An 18027-nucleotide genomic window follows, 5' to 3' on the forward strand; every position below is an offset into this window, starting at 1 on the left:
TGCCGAGTGTGGAAAGCTGCGGTGGTTTGGTCATGTTTTGTGCATGCCGAAAACAATTTTGTTCTTCGTGCCTAATACAAGGTGGTACATGCAAGTCAACGTTTGACCTAGTGGTGAAGGGTGTCCCCTCTGAATTCTTGTCTCCTTATGTGCCTCCTCTAATGGACGAAACACTTTAGGGGCTTTTGCTCATGGACGTCTATTACACCGATGTCAAGTAATCCAAATAATTCTGTTGCATGGTTCGGTACGCATTTTGAACTTGTAAAGTGTTATTGCATTCTTGGGTGGAATCAAACCCAAAGCTTATGTTTGCAGGTGGACTGATGGGTTTGGTAGGTAAATTACTTAGCCTGGAAAGTTGCATAAGTCCCGGTGGATTGGTTTATGAAGAAATCACTTTCCAAACTGGGACAGACTGCCAAGGGTAGAGCGTGCAATGCCACAGTCCGATCTAGCCTGATATATGGATCAGAGAGGACCGCTGAGTGTGCAAGGTCATTGGATCAATGCTTCCGAAGCCTTGTGAAAGTTTGATGGGAACCTTAGATCAGGCGGTTTTCGGAAAAGCTCCCTCGATTGATCAGCTGGTCACGCGTGCTGGTTAGGCTATATGCTTTGTGTGCCAAGGCACCGTTTGCCTCGTGGTGCCCTCTTCGCCCAGCCTTGCATCAGACGGAGGTGGTCAATAGCCGGTCAGTTCACGACTTGACAGCAAAGCCCTCACCAGTCAACTCAGTCGCGTTGGTAAACGCCGGATGGAGACCACGACCCTGACGGATAGAAATATGCCAGGCGGCCAATGGAGATCTTGCATGAAAGCTTTTGCCTCCACTGCGTAGCTCACACTTCCTGTCGTACTGGACAACGGACGAATTACGTCATCGTCTCCAACGCGTGGCTCTCATTTTTGAAGGAAACTGTGGTAGCTAGAACCAGTGCACTTCGAAGCACTGTTTTTGGGCTGTGAAAAAAAAACTGTCAAGCCTTGGTGCGACTCGGATTCCACGATAGGATCCGCATGATTATCCTGTTCACAGATGAGAACGTTACAAGATATTGCTGCTAATCGATGTCAGTGACATTTTCACTGTCAATTTCTATCGAGATTGATTGAGTGTCTGGAGGCGTATGTACCTCAGAATGATTGTAGTCAGCTAATACCAATTCCCTTTCCGCGATAAGGCTTCCAAATGAATTGTGATTTTACGGCCACGAAGTATCAGTCAGATATCGATGTTTTATTGTCCATACTGATGACGGTGATCGTGCTGGCGTTACTTTCGTTCGTTTGTCAGTGTTACAATGTACACGGCAGTATTGCTCGCTCTGAGGTATTGAGACGAGGTTCCTATGACCAGTATGTACGCATATAGTCATCGCTAGACGGTCTGGAATATTGGATCTGGATTGCCTAATTTGGTTTTTGGAAGATGATACTCATTGTGTAAAGGGGTGAGCTACACTGGTTTGATCACATGGCTTCTTGCATGCTCAAAAGTTGTAATGAGCTTATATGCATGTGTTCGTCTCATACAGCAAAACCTGACTTGGCAGCAGAGTATGAAATACTTGAATGATGAACGCCGCATCGACTCCTGCGATCTTTCAGGCTGGGTGGGAATTCTGGGGAAATTAGATGAAGGTTGGTCAACTGGGTAGCATATAACACCCCTGTGTCGATTTATCGTCTTCCATGCGTAAATAACAGCCATCTTTTGAGCCAAAAAATGATTCGGCCCCAACGATCTGGCTAGTTCGTCACTATTTATGCATAGTGATCCTATTCTAGTTCGAGGAATACCGAAAATGTATTAATTTCCACCAAGGTATCTTTGTAATGTACTACTCATAAGGTTGCTGAAGATCCGTCGACAGCCCACGACCCGTTTCGCCCTTCTGGAGGCTCATCAGGTAGGCGTAGTCCCCGGGTTTCCGTCAACTTTATATTCTACTTGAAACCAAATTGCACAAAATTAGCGAATATATACTCATTTGCAAACTAATTTGGTTTCTCGAGAGACTCACCTGGAACCCAGCTGAATCTCTTGTTTGTGATGTTTTCAGGTAACTGCACCTACCTGATGAGCCCCAAAAAGGGCGAAACCGGTCCTGGGCTGTCGATGGATTTCAGAAAACTTGTGAGTACTACATTACAAAGAGATAAATGTGTCGCGATATCTCGAATATCGTAGCGACTGAAATATGAGGCGGCCTGGTGCAGCACATTCAGTTGCCTGAGAACATCCCAAACGAGAGATTCAGCTGGGTTCCAGGTGAGTCTCTCGAGGAAGCAAATTAGTTTGCAAATGAGTGTATATTCCCACCAAGGTACTTCTAATGCGCAGCCCATAGCTGAAGCGCCATACGATTATCGCTTGACCGCGATTGGTCTTGGGTGAATGTGGAACCTTGTGGTGCTCAAGAGTTTCTGAGATGTATTTTGTCAATCCGTGACTTAATGAACCGCTGGGTTTATGAAATCGCAGAAGAACTATATTTTCTCCTCGAACATCACTGTGTTTCCGTCCCCAATCCGTTTTACGACTGGAAGAACCCAGTCTTAGATGTCACTTTCAGCCCTCGAGACGATAGATTTTTACAAGCTGTCTTCTGGCACCTCTGTGGAAAGTCCAGTAGTTAAGGCGTGAATTTACTGTCTGAAGGACCGTGTTTCGCACCCAACCCGTGCATCTCGGCTGTTGCCACCTGTGCTTGACCCCTCGTTCCTCCTTCGTGTGACATGGCAGTTGAACTATTTATTTTAATCAGCAATTATTTCTGTGTAAAGTTTCGAGTACCCGAAGTAAAACGGATAGACTTGGATGTGAGGTGGCTTCACTTGATGTTGCATTCACACCGGATCGGTTACTTCTACAAAGAAATTAGACCAAGTCCTTCGAGTGTGAATAAGGGGACTCATCCATCTTGGCGGCAGCCTGTGAACAAAAGCGACCATGGTACGTTCATTAACACAGGTGAGGTATGTGGTATCTGCGTAGTCCGTTGACAATACATACTTTGTTCTGTCTGTGCGTAAGTGACCCTCTAATTTCTCTTAGGAGGTTAAGGAATCAAAAGATGACTATGTGGGTGTGCAAGAGCTAAAATTTCATGTTGTGTGAGTTATCTGTTACCTTGCGCCAAGGAAAGGGCGAAGCTACCACCCCATTTTGTTGTATGGACAGAACCGACTGGCCGGGCTGATCACGAAATGACCTTGGCTGTGACCCAGATCCAACATGAGACCTGTGAGTCGAGACAGGGTTGCTACGTCGAATTCTTTCCCTGAAGCATTTCTAGGTGCTGCAAACACCTTGAATTCCTTTCATCCAACAGGTACAACTTTACTGCAGTCATCTGTATGTGGTAGAAAACTTGACAGTGGGCGTTGTGAAAGCTTCAGGTTAAAAGTAACGGTTTACCGGTGATCAGCACTCAGGATCCTCTTTCGCGGATTTCAAATCGTGAACCATTGACCCGACCGTGCCCTAGTATGCGCAGGCAACCTAACGTTATCATATCTGTTCGGTGCTGAATAGAACAGTAGCCAACGGGTTTTATTCGTTCACTGGGTTTAAAACTGAAAGCGGATTGCAAAAGGTAAGATGATTGTCAGGGCGCGCCCAGACAGAAGAAAAAATACATGTGCAGAGAGTGACGCATCCCCAAGGTCATCATCGGTTCGACACGTCCGGAAAGTAGGTGAGTTGGCGGCCCCCATGCAACAAGGCTTAGCAACACACGACCAGCGTAGTGGGCCTGAGAATGTTCATGACCGGAACACAACCATTGGCTGTACGGAGCGAACAACTGAACGACCATATTTGGCCAATTAGTCATCCTATATATTTACGCAGACGCTCTGTATGTTTTGTCCTGGCAATACAGCCGTGTCCCCAGTTCTCGGTCTTCTCCCTATCGCGTTAGTTTGGCAGCTCAGTGCAGGCGTAACCAATAGCTCGGCCACCGCACAATACAACAATGATTGATCACCTATTCGTTCCAAAACATGGTTACCTCAGTGACGTAGTACCATGTGCACAAAACTGTTTAGGACACTGGTTCATTGGAATGTGTGCAATTCAGAATCTCGGGGAACGACAGTTGACGTACGAATCCCAGTGTTCTGGTTACTCCCAATGCCAAATCAGACCAACAAGCGGTTTTTTCGTATATAGCGAGAGGCAATGTTTTTTCCAATATACAGTGGCGAATAAACGGAGAACGAGAGAGAAAAGTTTGTATGACATAAGTTGATAAAGTGATCAATCTAGGGCTCACAACAGGTTACCTATTAGATCGAATTCGGTGGTGAGTCATCACAGTTGTGTAAAGAGTAGCCAACGATTTGAGGAGGGACTTGGGGCATGAAAGAATAATAGACGATCTAACACAGAGTAGTGAGATTTGTTGTCGGGGCTTGACAAGTTATGGAAGAAAGACAGGTTTCATCGATTTCCGGACAGACTTGAAGTTAGAATGCGACGAAACTCAAAGACGCTTGATGCTCTGATCCCCGTCGTCAGACAAGGAAAGTAATCACAGAAACAGACTACGATAAAAGGAGTTTTGTTATAGAAGAAAAGGGCGGGAAATCGATAATCATTGTGGTTGGCGTTTGCCAGTGACAGTTCGGAAAGACAGTTCGGGGCAGAATATCGAGTCAGGGAACGTTGGAGTTCTCAAGATGATGTTTGACAATTGGGGGTTGTGCTTCTTTCGGGGCTATCATTGTCGTTTGTTTGTGGTGTCTGTTGACCCGACTGCCGTTTCATATCTGCCAGGTAGCGATAAAGTGCTTCCGCGTCTTCGTAAACTTCCCTTAAGCAAGGTTGTGGAAGACGGCAATGTTTTGTAAGGAAGGGGAAAGTTTTTGGGTCAAGTTTGTTTCATCCAACTAGTCGTGAAAAAAAAACGAATAACTCCGTCATCTGTAGGTAGTAGTATTGTCAAATCGCATAGGTTGCTAAACTCCTACAGGCGCCAATTCTCATCGCGTGATTTGGCCTCTTGACTCTCAGTGGAAGGCAAATGTGGCCTGAATGGTGTCTTTTTCTGCCAGACTGCCTGTATTTCCAATGGAATTCGAGGGCGGGGCGGTCACTTCCTTATTTCGCCTAGTCTAGCTATCTATCTATCTAACCGTTTCGGTGATTACGGGCCAGTAACATAATCATATCACGCGTCCGAAAGGTTGCTTTTGGATGAATTCGCTTAGAGAATTCTCTGTCAGACTCTAGTCTTACCGTTATTGAGTTATGTGATGCAGTGAGGAAATCCCATGGACTCACAAGATGAGTGTGTCATGTGGATAAGCCACGTGAGTTCAACGTGACTAATTTTCCACATAATACCCACTTATGGGTTTACTGAGCTCAGTGTGACCAGAAGTTCCGTGGTTCGAACCCAACCCCAGTATCTCGCCTGCTCCCGTCTAGGCTTGGGCGGCCTGAAAGTACCTCTGTTCTCCTGTTCCCCTAGGGTGGCATCGCAGCTAGGCACCGAATGCGTGTTACAGCTGAACCATCAGTTTTGTCATTACTCTACAGATCGAGCATGTTAGCACAATTCGAACACCGGGAATGGACAGAAATTCTAGTCAACCGGTGAACTGTTTGTTCTAGTTTCCCAATCTCACTGATGAAGATGGTTGTCCGTCCAGGTTTGTTTGCTAATCGACGACCGACTAACTATCTTCGGGCAACAACGTAAAACCGCGGGGTAGTTGCACGCCAAGTGTTTTGTCTATTTCATCTTCGACGGTTGTTACAATTCGGGAGTCAAAGTGGATCGCCACAACCTTGAAAGTGATAAGAACTGATGCAACAGAAGAATGAGATAGACGATGCCCTCAGAACATCAAGGACGGTCTGAAAATGATCTCAGCCAAACGTGACCATCAAATATCATGCTATCCAGTCGCTGCCAGCCACTGCCCGTGACAGTTAGCCTAGGGTCTTTACTGTGAAGTCACGTGAGTTGATGGTTCGCTGCATGGAGTTCATACCGGCGGTATTTCTGCGTAAAGACCACTTGAACAATACCGTTCATTTAGGACCTTTCTTTGCTCCTCTGCTTGGCTCTGAGCGTAGACATATTGATCTGATTGCACACAGGAGACCTGCCGATACGTGACTTACCTACTGGTTTTCTGCTTCGGTGACGAAGTGCCAGTTTCTGTCGGTTCAAGGAACTGAAAGTTCAAAGTCACAGGAATACGAGTCAGTTGATTTACAGAATGACCCGTTGTCATAGTAGTAAGTCATTACAAGTACTGCAAAAAAGTATTTCAACCTCACCTCCAGAACAGATTCATAGGCTGTCGAGCAAGAGCTGGCATCGGTGTCAAATAGACGATTGATTGAGCTTTGGGCAAGGTTCACCGTTGGGAATACAAAAGTAGTTTGGACGCCTTTGGCACAACTTCCGGGACGGTTGGTGACCACCTCAGCAGGTTGGTGAAAAGACAGGTCGGCGTAAGGGTGATTCGGTCGACCGGTTCGATCGTCTTTTCCCCTGGGCAGTGAGGGAACTGTTCTTGACAGCCCTGACATAGACGCCCCATGGACTTCGTTTGGTTCCGAATTGGCAGTACTGTAGACGTGATCCTGTGCCTTCGATCTGTGGAGAGACCGCAGTTACAAACTTCAATTCACAAAGAGTTTTGACAACACAAGTCAAAGTAAATTCGATTGCGCTACTCTTACGCACACTGACGTAAACAATCATGGTTGTCTGGAATATTATCGTTTGGTAGATTTTCCTGTTTCAATCTTTTCCCTATTTCGGTTGAACGCCTGCGGATTCTTCAAGGTCAATTCCGATTATCACAGCGATCTTCGTAGCTTTTGGTCGACAGACTGACTTTGCAAGTATACTACTCCGGGCCGTGGTGGGAGCTTCACCACTTTGTGCTACTGAGTATTATTAAGTAGAACAAATTTACAGAGAAGTTGGAATACCCTATGGCGCGACCTCATTGACAGTTATCGTCACGATACTGTTCGTTTGAGGCTTTTTAGTGATTGAATTATGGGTTATCGGAAAATTCAGAGTTCTGGTAGGATTATGCTTCGCTTAAACAATAAAAAGACCCCTCATTCAGCCAGTCTTCAATGTGGCTGAGTTTGTCTCGTCAAATAACCTCAAATAACAGTGTGTTGCGCTGTTAAGTCCTGAATCTGTGACAGATCACAAGGTTATTCAGATGAGAACAGGACGGGTATCCTTTCGAGGGGAATTTTCGCCTTTAGGGGGAATTTTTTTCTGAATGGACAGTGGAGCAAAAGAATTACGCGCCATCATCAGCTTGCCTTACTCTGTGTGATCAGGGTCGAAGGCGTCTGGATTTTGTGACACGGACGGGTTTCTGCTCATGGTATTGAATGTTGCGCAAGAGACGTTGGAGCCAGATGAGATAGGAGCTTGAGTAAAAAGGTCAGTGCGGGTTTTTGGTACGCTGGTGAGTTGATGGGCCTGCTCGTCTCCAAGACCACACTGAGCAGTTTGAGAATCCACGCATAGCTTATTCACCAAGCCAGGCTTCGTGGCTGCAGGATCTGGAGGGCTTGGCTGTTGGACTATGGGTGGGTCGGTCTGAGTGCTTACGCTAAGCTCGGTGTGACTGAATCGACGATGCCTTCCGCTTTTCACAAGTCTACAAAAGAATAAAGAAGGAACGAAGATGAGTGAGCTCATTTGGTTGATGAGTATGAGGTGCAAAACCTTTTCATTAGTACATTAAGTATGGTGTGGAAGCTCTTGCCTTGGTGGGTTCCCAGTGCACGCAGAAGAGACAGCAAACGAATAACTCACTTCAAAATCCTACCGATGAGTCTTCTATGCGTTTGCTTGACCGACAAATCTGTCCCGCTGCTTTGACTTGCTATCAGTGGAATCAAACAGAAAAGTGGAAGAGCAATTTAGCACTGCACATAATGTGTGGTCCTTTTTGACCTTGGAATATTTGAACATTGGTATAATTTCACTGGGGTAAGAGAAATGCTCTTTCATATCACATATCCTAAACATCATAGGGAACCTCGCTCAGCTCTCGAAATATTATGTCTATGCATGATTCCCGGTTTTGATGAAGGATTACTGAGTTGTTGGTCTGTTGGCCGAGCTGGGTTTACAAACGTTTCATCACCGATAGAGATGACCTAGTAAGTGTGGTGTGTAAAACCCTCCTCTTCTGGTCGGGCTTATAGGGTTTCTGAACGGTATCTAGTATTTCCAACGTGATTTGATTGATCGATCTGGAATGAACTGAAATTACCAATCAAATTACGCGAAAGTTACCTTGCGACCGATCAGCCACATTAGAGATATTAGATGCTGTTTAGATACCAGACAAGCAGAAGCAAAAGGGGAGGAATTTATCCACCCAACAACGATGCCGCCTTGATTGGTGGCGGAACGCTCGCAGTTTAACTGGCAAGCTCGACAAACAGACCGAAAACAGAGCAGCCCACCCGATCTAACTTTATTCCGTAACATCGCCAGAAGCACTAATATAGTTGTTTGTTACACAACCCACTTGAATTGACTGACCGGACGTGGTCTCTTTTTAGAGTGATTTGATTGTTTGAGGAAACTTCAAGCAACGAACTAGTTAGAAATGAACCGGTTGTAATTGGAGCAGTGTGGTGTTGATGAGATGACACCACCAAGTGCATCGAGGAAAGTTGATGTTCCATAGGACTTAGCTTGCCATGTTTAATCGGAAGTGTTTCAAAGACAGCAAGCAAGTCAACCGAGAATGACACACCAAATTCGCACTTACTCTTTCTACTAGTTCCACCGTCAGAATCATATGACAATGCGGACATCTTTGAAATGGCAGAATGCGTTGCGACTGTTGCCCTCGAAGCCGGTGTGGACTGCCTTGAATCAGATCTAACGTCCGTTAAAGCAATGTGAGCAGGGAATCGATACTCTGAGCTTTGATGATCCAGTGATATCTGAGTCAGTTCTTCGGGTTTAAGGGAACTACGCGGTTTAAGGACAGGACCATTCCATGCGTCGGGATCAAAAGGAACAAGGACCATTTGACTTAAATCGATTCGTGGCTGCTGTATGATTACTCGACAAGGTGGATGGTTCTCTCGACAGCGATAGCGCGGACCCACAATCGTACAGACTTGACGACGGTGACTGGGATGCCGGAATGCCGATGAATGTCTTTCTGATTCCGGATCAGAGAAAGCAGTACTACTCCCATTCAGATCGGTGTTGGAGCTGTGATACTTTGGAAGGGCAAATCTGAACGGTTTCCCGGTATTATGTTCTTCATTCAAATCGGTAGAGGAGACGGTTTCCTCTGAATCATGCTGGCTGGAGGAAGCACTGTGATTCTTTCGAAATCCTGTTGACCAGGGGGGAATTCACACCAGTTGAATGAGACACATCAGAAGGCAAAAAGTTCAATAAGAAGAAAGGTATTTGTGAATGGTTTGCTCGAGTGAACCTGTGAGTTTAGAAATGTGAGGAACAGCTCATACCAAAGCCTAGAGTTGAGCGTCAAAACTCTTCTCACCCGCAGCTAATTTCGACCCTGATAATGCTCATAATGTTGTATTAATTCCATTGGTTTAAACTATCAAGGGGAAAACGAAATCAGGGTATTTACTCACCTATTACTTGTACGTCGTTCCCCGTTTTACCACTGTTTCAGATTTACGTACTTCAGTAGAATACGGAGTAGATTATCAAAAATGTGGGTGAACACGCCTAAGATATTCTGAAAGGTCGAGGTTCAACAAATCAATAAAAGACACCAAATAATTTCAACATGCATGCGATTGCAACCCACTTACTCTCACAGTAATTCACCGGTTATGAAACAAAACGTCTGACCCTCGCGGGTTTGATTACGTGACTTTAGTTAACTGCTGGAAGTCTGTCTGTTCCAAGTGTTTAGCTAACGCATCATTCCAAATCGACAACATGAGCAGACAAAGCCGACAACACTCATGGTTCTGAAACAGACCAAATGAGCCTGGATGTGTTATTTAGTAACGTGCCTGTCTACATTGCCCGCCCGACTATATTGATCGATTTCGGCCCCAGCCAGTCATATTGGCCTTACGAAAATGGAAAAATTAGTTCGCTTGTTCTTAGGATCATATTTCAATTCATCCATAAGGAAATAAAGAACGCTTTGGTTAGATTGTACTTCCGGAGAAAGTGCTGATTTCCAACATTTGCCTCAGCGTCTCTGTCACTGTTGCTTTTCTACACTTTTCAGGTCAAAGTTTTACATGATATTTCTTGGTATAACAGGCTAAATACCAGGGTTTGTAATCGCTCCTGGAATGAAGCCCAATCATTGGGGTAATTCATTGTGAATTTGAGTCATTTAGCCCAAGTTACCCATGAAAATCGGACTGATGAAACCAGCCGTGAGAACACATGGCGTATAGGGGTGAGGTGGCTTCCAAAAAAACGTAGAAATACAGACTGGAGTGAAAGCTGTTGCAATCTACCGACCCGTTGATCAGCAAGAACCTTAAGAAAGCATCGACCATGATTAGATCCGGTCGACATCGGTGTTAGTTTGACACAAATGCGGTGGACAACCCCCAGATAACCTAGGAAGCATCCCAGTAGTGAGCTTTTTCAAACCTTGGAGCATATTGCCTTTTGAGCGACCGTGCGACCAACTTCTCCATGTATTCGGCCTAATCAAACTCCAATCCGATGACGGCAATGCACAACCTGGCCTGTCATCTAGGTGTTTTGGAACAGTGCTGTGCGGTCATCCAAAGGAAGGCCACAGTTTCCTTAGTATAATTATTTCCACGACCTATTGAGCTCAGCAGACCCTGCTTCTTCTCTCCTCTGGTAGAATAAGCTCTGGATATCGGGGTAGTTGGTTAAGCAAATCTTCGTTCGGTTGGCCGAAACACAGTAAGCCTGCTGGCGACGGCGTTAACAGTCAGATTCCCATGTGCATGTACTAGTGAAAGGAAGATGGCCCTCACTGCGGAGTTATTTATTAGAAAATGCCAACTGACCAGTTACCGACTATTGGATAGGGAAGCAAAACTCTCTTATGCATCTTATTTACAAAAACTGGACATCCATCTTCTCTTGAACGCGTCTTCCTGAATTTTCCTGTTACTCAATTGCAAGTAAATGCTACAAAGCGACACCACGAATTCCGCAATAGATTTCCCCTTTCAAGAAGACGCGGAGCGAATTTACAAGAAAACATACTACTCATATGTATCCCCCATCAGTAGTGTCACCGTTCCACTAGCGGAATTCGGTTCAGAAGCGCCAACAGGATCTCGTTGTTAACAGTCAAAAGCAACGAGTGTGTTAAGGCCCAACAGGGCTGTCGAACCTATTTGGAATCTTGTTCATAATCACACCACTCTCGTTTGAACGGCCGTGTTCCTGTTCTGGCCTAATTATTCCGGTGAGTCCCCACCAAAGGGAGGCACTGGACTCGAGTTTCGCTCTTGTTAGAGCTCATAAGCAGTGCATATCCAATGGCCGTGCCGAGACTTGAACCCCGGACATCGGACATGCGAGGCCCATGAAAATCGGACTGATGAAACCAGCCGTGAGAACACATGGCGTATAGGGGTGAGGTGGCTTCCAAAAAAACGTAGAAATACAGACTGGAGTGAAAGCTGTTGCAATCTACCGACCCGTTGATCAGCAAGAACCTTAAGAAAGCATCGACCATGATTAGATCCGGTCGACATCGGTGTTAGTGTGACACAAATATGGTGGACAACCCCCAGATAACCTAGGAAGCATCCCAGTAGTGAGCTTTTTCAAACCTTGGAGCATATTGCCTTTTGAGCTACCGTGCGTCCAACTTCTCCATGTATTCGGCCCAATCAAACTCCAATCCGATGACGGCAATGCACAACCTGGCCTGTCATCTAGGTGTTTTGGAACAGTGCTGTGCGGTCATCCAAAGGAAGGCCACAGTTTCCTTAGTATAATTATTTCCACGACCTATTGAGCTCAGCAGACCCTGCTTCTTCTCTCCTCTGGTAGAATAAGCTCTGGATATCGGGGTAGTTGGTTAAGCAAATCTTCGTTCGGTTGGCCGAAACACAGTAAGCCTGCTGGCGACGGCGTTAACAGTCAGATTCCCATGTGCATGTACTAGTGAAAGGAAGATGGCCCTCACTGAGGAGTTATTTAGTAGAAAATGCCAACTGACCAGTTACCGACTATTGGACAGGGAGGCAAAACTCTCTTATGCATCTTATTTACAAAAACTAGACATCCATCTTCTCTTGAACGCGTCTTCCTGAATTTTCCTGTTACTCAATTGCAAGTAAATGCTACAAAGCGACACCACGAATTCCGCAATAGATTTCCCCTTTCAAGAAGACGCGGAGCGAATTTACAAGAAAACATACTACTCATATGTATCCCCCATCAGTAGTGTCACCGTTCCACTAGCGGAATTCGGTTCAGAAGCGCCAACAGGATCTCGTTGTTAACAGTCAAAAGCAACGAGTGTGTTAAGGCCCAACAGGGCTGTCGAACCTATTTGGAATCTTGTTCATAATCACACCACTCTCGTTTGAACGGCCGTGTTCCTGTTCTGGCCTAATTATTCCGGTGAGTCCCCACCAAAGGGAGGCACTGGACTCGAGTTTCGCTCTTGTTAGAGCTCATAAGCAGTGCATATCCAATGGCCGTGCCGAGACTTGAACCCCGGACATCGGACATGCGAGGCGAGCGTGTAACCACTACTCCACCAACGCACGTTGGACGCATCTGAATTATCACGTTTGAACAGGCGAACGTGTTCACACTTGAGCGTTGTGATTGGCGTGCCCGACTCATCGAACGACGACCCAGTAACTGTCCTGGTTGTGACGATCGATTGACCGATCACCGATTTCGACTGAATCTTCAAAGAGTGGTTGAAATAGCAAAATAATCACAAAAAGATTGCTTTTGGTTTGAGGAACCTTATACCAAATGACGAGTGGTACAGTGGCTAGTCCAAATTCCAAGTCACGTTGAATATAGACGCGTAAAACTATTGTCCGTAACGACATAAGTATGGTGACTGAACACGAAGAAACCTGACTTTCAGGGTTACGGAAGAGTGATTTCAGTGTGTATTTATGGGAAATTCCTTGATGTTGAGTGTGATTGTTCGCGCTGATGGGGAAACACTAGGTCTGAAAGCTCTAACGTCAGACAGGCAGATTAGGTTGTAAAAATGCTGTTGAATATTGACGGATTATCGATTGGGTTTGTCGGCCTTCCCAGTTTTGATGAGACATTGTAGTCAGGTGGATCGCTTCTTCCTATTTTGTATCACTGCGTAACTACACGTCCCTGAACCTCCACAAATTTATTATTGGTTTCGTGGAGGCCATTCAATTTTTGTACCGGGAGCTGCGGCTATTTAAAGTCCTTCCCAAACATTATTCTAAATAAAAAAATAACGGTTCCTTTTGGTTTCCGGAGCAGTGTCATATCACCGGACTAATCTCCGTTGTGGAGCGGTCTATTATTCACCCCAAAAGGCACCTCGTTGCCAGCCTGCTTATATGCAACTTCCTAATTTCGTTACCTTATCCACATATACACAGATTTACCGTACGACATTTGTCTGGAAATTCTGCTTCTAACTATTTTACAAACGAAGTGGGCGAGCATGAGCGCTAAGTCTCACCTCCAGACGTTCCCATGTGAATATCACAATCGCAGCCTACCTTGTTCATATGCACTACTCGATACATGTGAACATGACAAGACATCCCATTAGCTAAGTTGCGTCAGGATTACCATGCCACAGAGGGTATTGATTCACTCACTGTCCAGTCGCTCCGTTTTTTGCGCCACTTGTCGAAGTGCGGCGCGTCAGTTGGTGCGCTAAGTGATGCCCGCAAACACGCAGACATTTACCTGTGTATTCGGAATTGTCGAACCTACGCGTCACTCAGAGTTTCGTATTGGGAACCTTACACTGAGTGAATCGTTCAGCCGTTTAAAAGCTGTCACGCAGGATTGTCGAACCACGCGTCACTCAGAGTTTCGTATTGGGAACCTTACACTGAGTGAATCGTTCAGCCGTTTAAAAGCTGTCACGCAGGATGCACTAATGCCAGCATAGGCGACCGTGTCAACCCACATTGTACCATCAGAAACGTCAGTTTGATAACCAGTGTTTTTAATTATTTCTGGCTGGGCGGCCTAACAGCCTAATCTGCTTTTTCTTAAAAGAATTTTAAACCTGTATCGCATCTATCTACCAATCAGGGCTTTATCGAAAGCAACTGTTTGCAGAACCAGGTGCAATTCACGAATGTGGGTCCGACCTCGAGAAAAACGAAACAACGCCAGCGATCTTGTGCGTGTCCTCGTTTGTGGAAACGAGCCATTTTTTTTTAAAAAAAGCCATCAGGCACAAACAAGCTGCCTAGAACACACGTTTCGCACGAGCAATACGTATGTCACTAAATACTCTCCACACTGTCCAGCCACGTCATATTGCAAATATTATCGAGGGAAATCAATAGTAATTGTATCGTGACGGAAAGGTAGAACGATTGCGGATCATACGAAAGCCAAAATAAGCTAAATTGTGATTTACCCGTGGGAGTAAACAGAGGGAAGTAACTAGTGAAAGACAGCAGGCCTTTTTGCGAAGTTACTCATCAGAAACTGCCAACTAAAACAGTTACAGACTATTGAACAGGGGAGCAAAACTCTTATATGCATCTTGTATACAAAACTGAATACCCATCTTCTCCTTGAACGCGTATTCCTGAATTTTTCCTGAATTTCATTGACTGCTACTCGACTGCAAGCAAATGCTACTCCACTCTCACTTTTCAAGAGACGCGAAGCGGAGTAACGAGAAAACACACTACTCGCATGCTCCCCATAAGTAGTATCACCGGTACACTAGTAGGTAGCCCCCAACCGATGCAGCCAAACTGGATTTGTGTTTGGCGGGGGAGGAACTCCAAGTAAAACACGAAAGTGTTACATTTAAGTTCACATCCACGACCTACCTTCAGTTTTTGTTTGAAGAAACTGACATCGAAAACTATGCGGCTAGCAATTTCACCAAACGAGTAACCACCAGTAGCACACAGGGATTTCCGCGATCAAATACCTGTTGTCTCTAGCGTTACTTATGACCCTCATAAGGCACGAAACACTACTGCTGTGGCTTTCTTTGCTCGTAACAGGCATCTTTCATCAGAAGTTTATCGAGTGTGGAAGTTGCGGTGACATGTGGGCACCGGCCTGGCCGCTACTTTGTAGTTGATGTCGGTGCCCACTCTTATGCCATCATGTTTAAATCCCTTGGTGGCTTGTAACAGGTCTCTACTGGTTTGTCCACATCAGTGCCAAACTCGACTCGATGCAGACCATCAATAGACCTTCGAATACCAACGATTGATTACTACTGATGGTCGCTGACTCACCGCAAAGCTGCCTGGCTGGTTCCGGTCACTTAACCAAATGTCTGGCGTTCTCTACCCGTGAGTGTGATTCTCGCCCGTTTCTTCAGCCAAGGACAATTCAGTAGTGCACTGAGTTGTCAGCTCAGTGATAAATGAAACGGGTGTCAATTACAAGAATTGACTCCTTGTTGTCAAGCTGTAACGATTTAGCACGTAGATGAAACTCTAAGACGGTCTCGATAGACTAAACTTCGTCACTAGCAGTACAAACGACTGATTTACGCGGTCCGTTTGGGAAATAAGGTCCACTTTGGCGGTTGAGAACGGTCATCAAGGAGGGCTGCAATACTGAGGAGTGGATTTTGCCGCGACGATCTGCAGGTGTCGGCTCAACGAAACTAGCCCATCTAAAGTGTTCAGGTGGTGAGTAGAGTCGGAGCCAGTGGATAACAACCACCATTTCTGATTGGTTTACTGTGAATGCCGACCTAGAATTCTGCTTATACCTAATGCTGTTGTAGCGCATTTTCCCAGCTGGTGGCGATACGAACGAACATTGTCCGTACGTGGGAAACTGACTCCGACTGAACCAGTACTGGCAACGCCGTCATGCTCATATAGACACAAACGGGCGCAAGTGACAGCTTTAACTGAGAATTCGTCCTGTAGGTGAGGACAATCTATGTTGAAATGCCGAGAAGCACTGCACACACACGTGTTTCATCTTTACTGGGGATCGAGCTAAAAAACCTCGGGGGATTTCGGGATCTGAAATTTCCCTGCTCTTGGTATGAACATTCAAATGCGCGCTGACGACGCTTTGCTCGATTGCATACGAGACGTTAGCAAGTTGCTTGACAACATCGTCGAACAGATCAACCGCCAGTGGACGCACCCGAGCTACCAGTGAAAGGAAGAAGGCCTTCGCTGCGCAGTTATTTATTAGGAAATGACCGGTTACAGACCATTGAACAGGGAAGCAAAACTCTCATTTGCATCTTAGTCACAAAAACTGGACACCCATCTCCTCCCGAACGCGTCTTCTTGAACTTTCCTGGAGATTCATTGAGTCCACTCATTCTCGGTCAAATCCAAGCAAATGTGGCTCAACGAATTCCGCAACAGATCTCCCCTTTTCAAAAGACGCAAAGCGAAATTCTACGAACAACACATACTACTCGCGTGCCTCCCCACCAATAGTATCGTTCGACACATTGATGGCCAAAGACGGCTTCAAACAACGAACCTCCCTCGTGCTATCTCAGCCTGAAAGGGAATAATCTGTTTGGTGATGGCCAAGGACGGGTTCAAACAACGAACCTTCCTCGTGCTGTCTCAGCCTGAAAGGGAATAATCTGTTTGGAGAAGTGTGAAGCCACGCAAAATCGGCTTTTTTTCGTCCATGTAAAGATCAAAGTTCTGTGTTCATCACACACATCATCATGTTGACAGATGTGATAAGATAAAGTGCAAACTGTCACCACAGCAGTGCATCATGTGGTTCGGATTGACGGCGCTCTGTATGGTCGGACGCGGAAAGTTAATACTAGTTAACGGTGCTGTGCACTGGTGTGATCGATCGATAAGAAATCCAATCACTTTTTTCAACAAAAAACGGACGCACGAAAGACGGTGTTCCGAATATGGAGTCGAAGAGTTTATTCGTGGTGCACTGCTGACAAGGGTAAAGCCCGGTAGTTTCTGACCGACTGTCAAAACCGACGCAGGAAGGACAAGTACCAAGAAGACCAGGTTGGTGTTTCGACATTGGTTTGAGTCAGCTCTGGCTACTGACAAAGCTTTTCAGCAGTCACTTTACAATACGTAATAATTTGCAGTTTTAGAACAGGAAAGGGATATGGGTATTTTGGGTGCTTATGGGATTCTCCAGCTGTTTCCATCGGCAGACAGCCGTTCGCGCCGTCCGCTGACCGCACACATACTCTCTCCAGTGAACGATCACATGCCACGATGGTTAGGGCGGTTAGACTGCACCTCTCAGATCCGCTAAGATATTCACGATACGTGAGTGTTGCTCTGATGAGCGACAATCACGTGAACAGCGGGTGCGTGATAAAACCGGAAGATTATGGCTCTTGCAGAAAAAACAACCTTGGTGATGGTTAGATGTCGTACCCGCAGTGACTGGTAGAAAGTCGGAGAGGGCCACAGCTTTCCAAATGAGAGCAACCGATTTAACCCATAGATTGAAACAGTGCTCGGTAGACTGAAGAAATGTTTCGAATGGAGGCCAAGAGAAAACCAAGAGATTCAGCGGGCATCTAGTTGAGTCTGTCATTTCCACTAAGATGGTTTTCAAACGAGTATAATTCGCTGGAGATTTAGAACTCTCTTCGTTTTTCTCTGATAAGAAATAGAAAGGCATTGTTCGTTGGAAGTCCAAGTGTTTTGGCAGGCGATGTCAGATCACCTGGTCACCATCAGAGTCAACACGGTTCGGCATGCGCTTCACAACTACAAAGTGTGAAGTACCACGGCAAGATTGGGTGGGCTCGAACCCTAGCCTCATACTTGCGGATGAACCGATTGAGGTAGTAGACAAATTTGTTTACCTGGGCAGCTGTATCAGTCCCGGTGGTCTCGCGAAAGATGA

At 45.7% G+C, this 18027-nt stretch overlaps 1 protein-coding gene across 1 annotated transcript in view; it reads right to left on the reverse strand.

Moving 5' to 3' along the window:
* Nucleotides 1-4685: 4685 nt before the first annotated feature.
* Nucleotides 4686-18027, reverse strand: part of T265_13569 (hypothetical protein) — a gene marked incomplete at both ends in the record, with an annotated part of 117723 nt that continues 104381 nt past the window's right edge. The window contains 6 exons of the mRNA XM_009169528.1: nt 4686-4824; nt 6144-6196; nt 6303-6624; nt 7322-7660; nt 7819-7888; nt 8789-9370. Coding sequence (XP_009167792.1) covers nt 4686-4824; nt 6144-6196; nt 6303-6624; nt 7322-7660; nt 7819-7888; nt 8789-9370 — 1505 coding nt within the window. The remainder of the gene's footprint in view (nt 4825-6143; nt 6197-6302; nt 6625-7321; nt 7661-7818; nt 7889-8788; nt 9371-18027) is intronic.

The sequence above is a fragment of the Opisthorchis viverrini genome (genome assembly GCF_000715545.1).
Source record: "Opisthorchis viverrini unplaced genomic scaffold opera_v5_81, whole genome shotgun sequence".
In the NCBI taxonomy this organism is placed as follows: Eukaryota; Metazoa; Platyhelminthes; class Trematoda; order Opisthorchiida; family Opisthorchiidae; genus Opisthorchis; species Opisthorchis viverrini.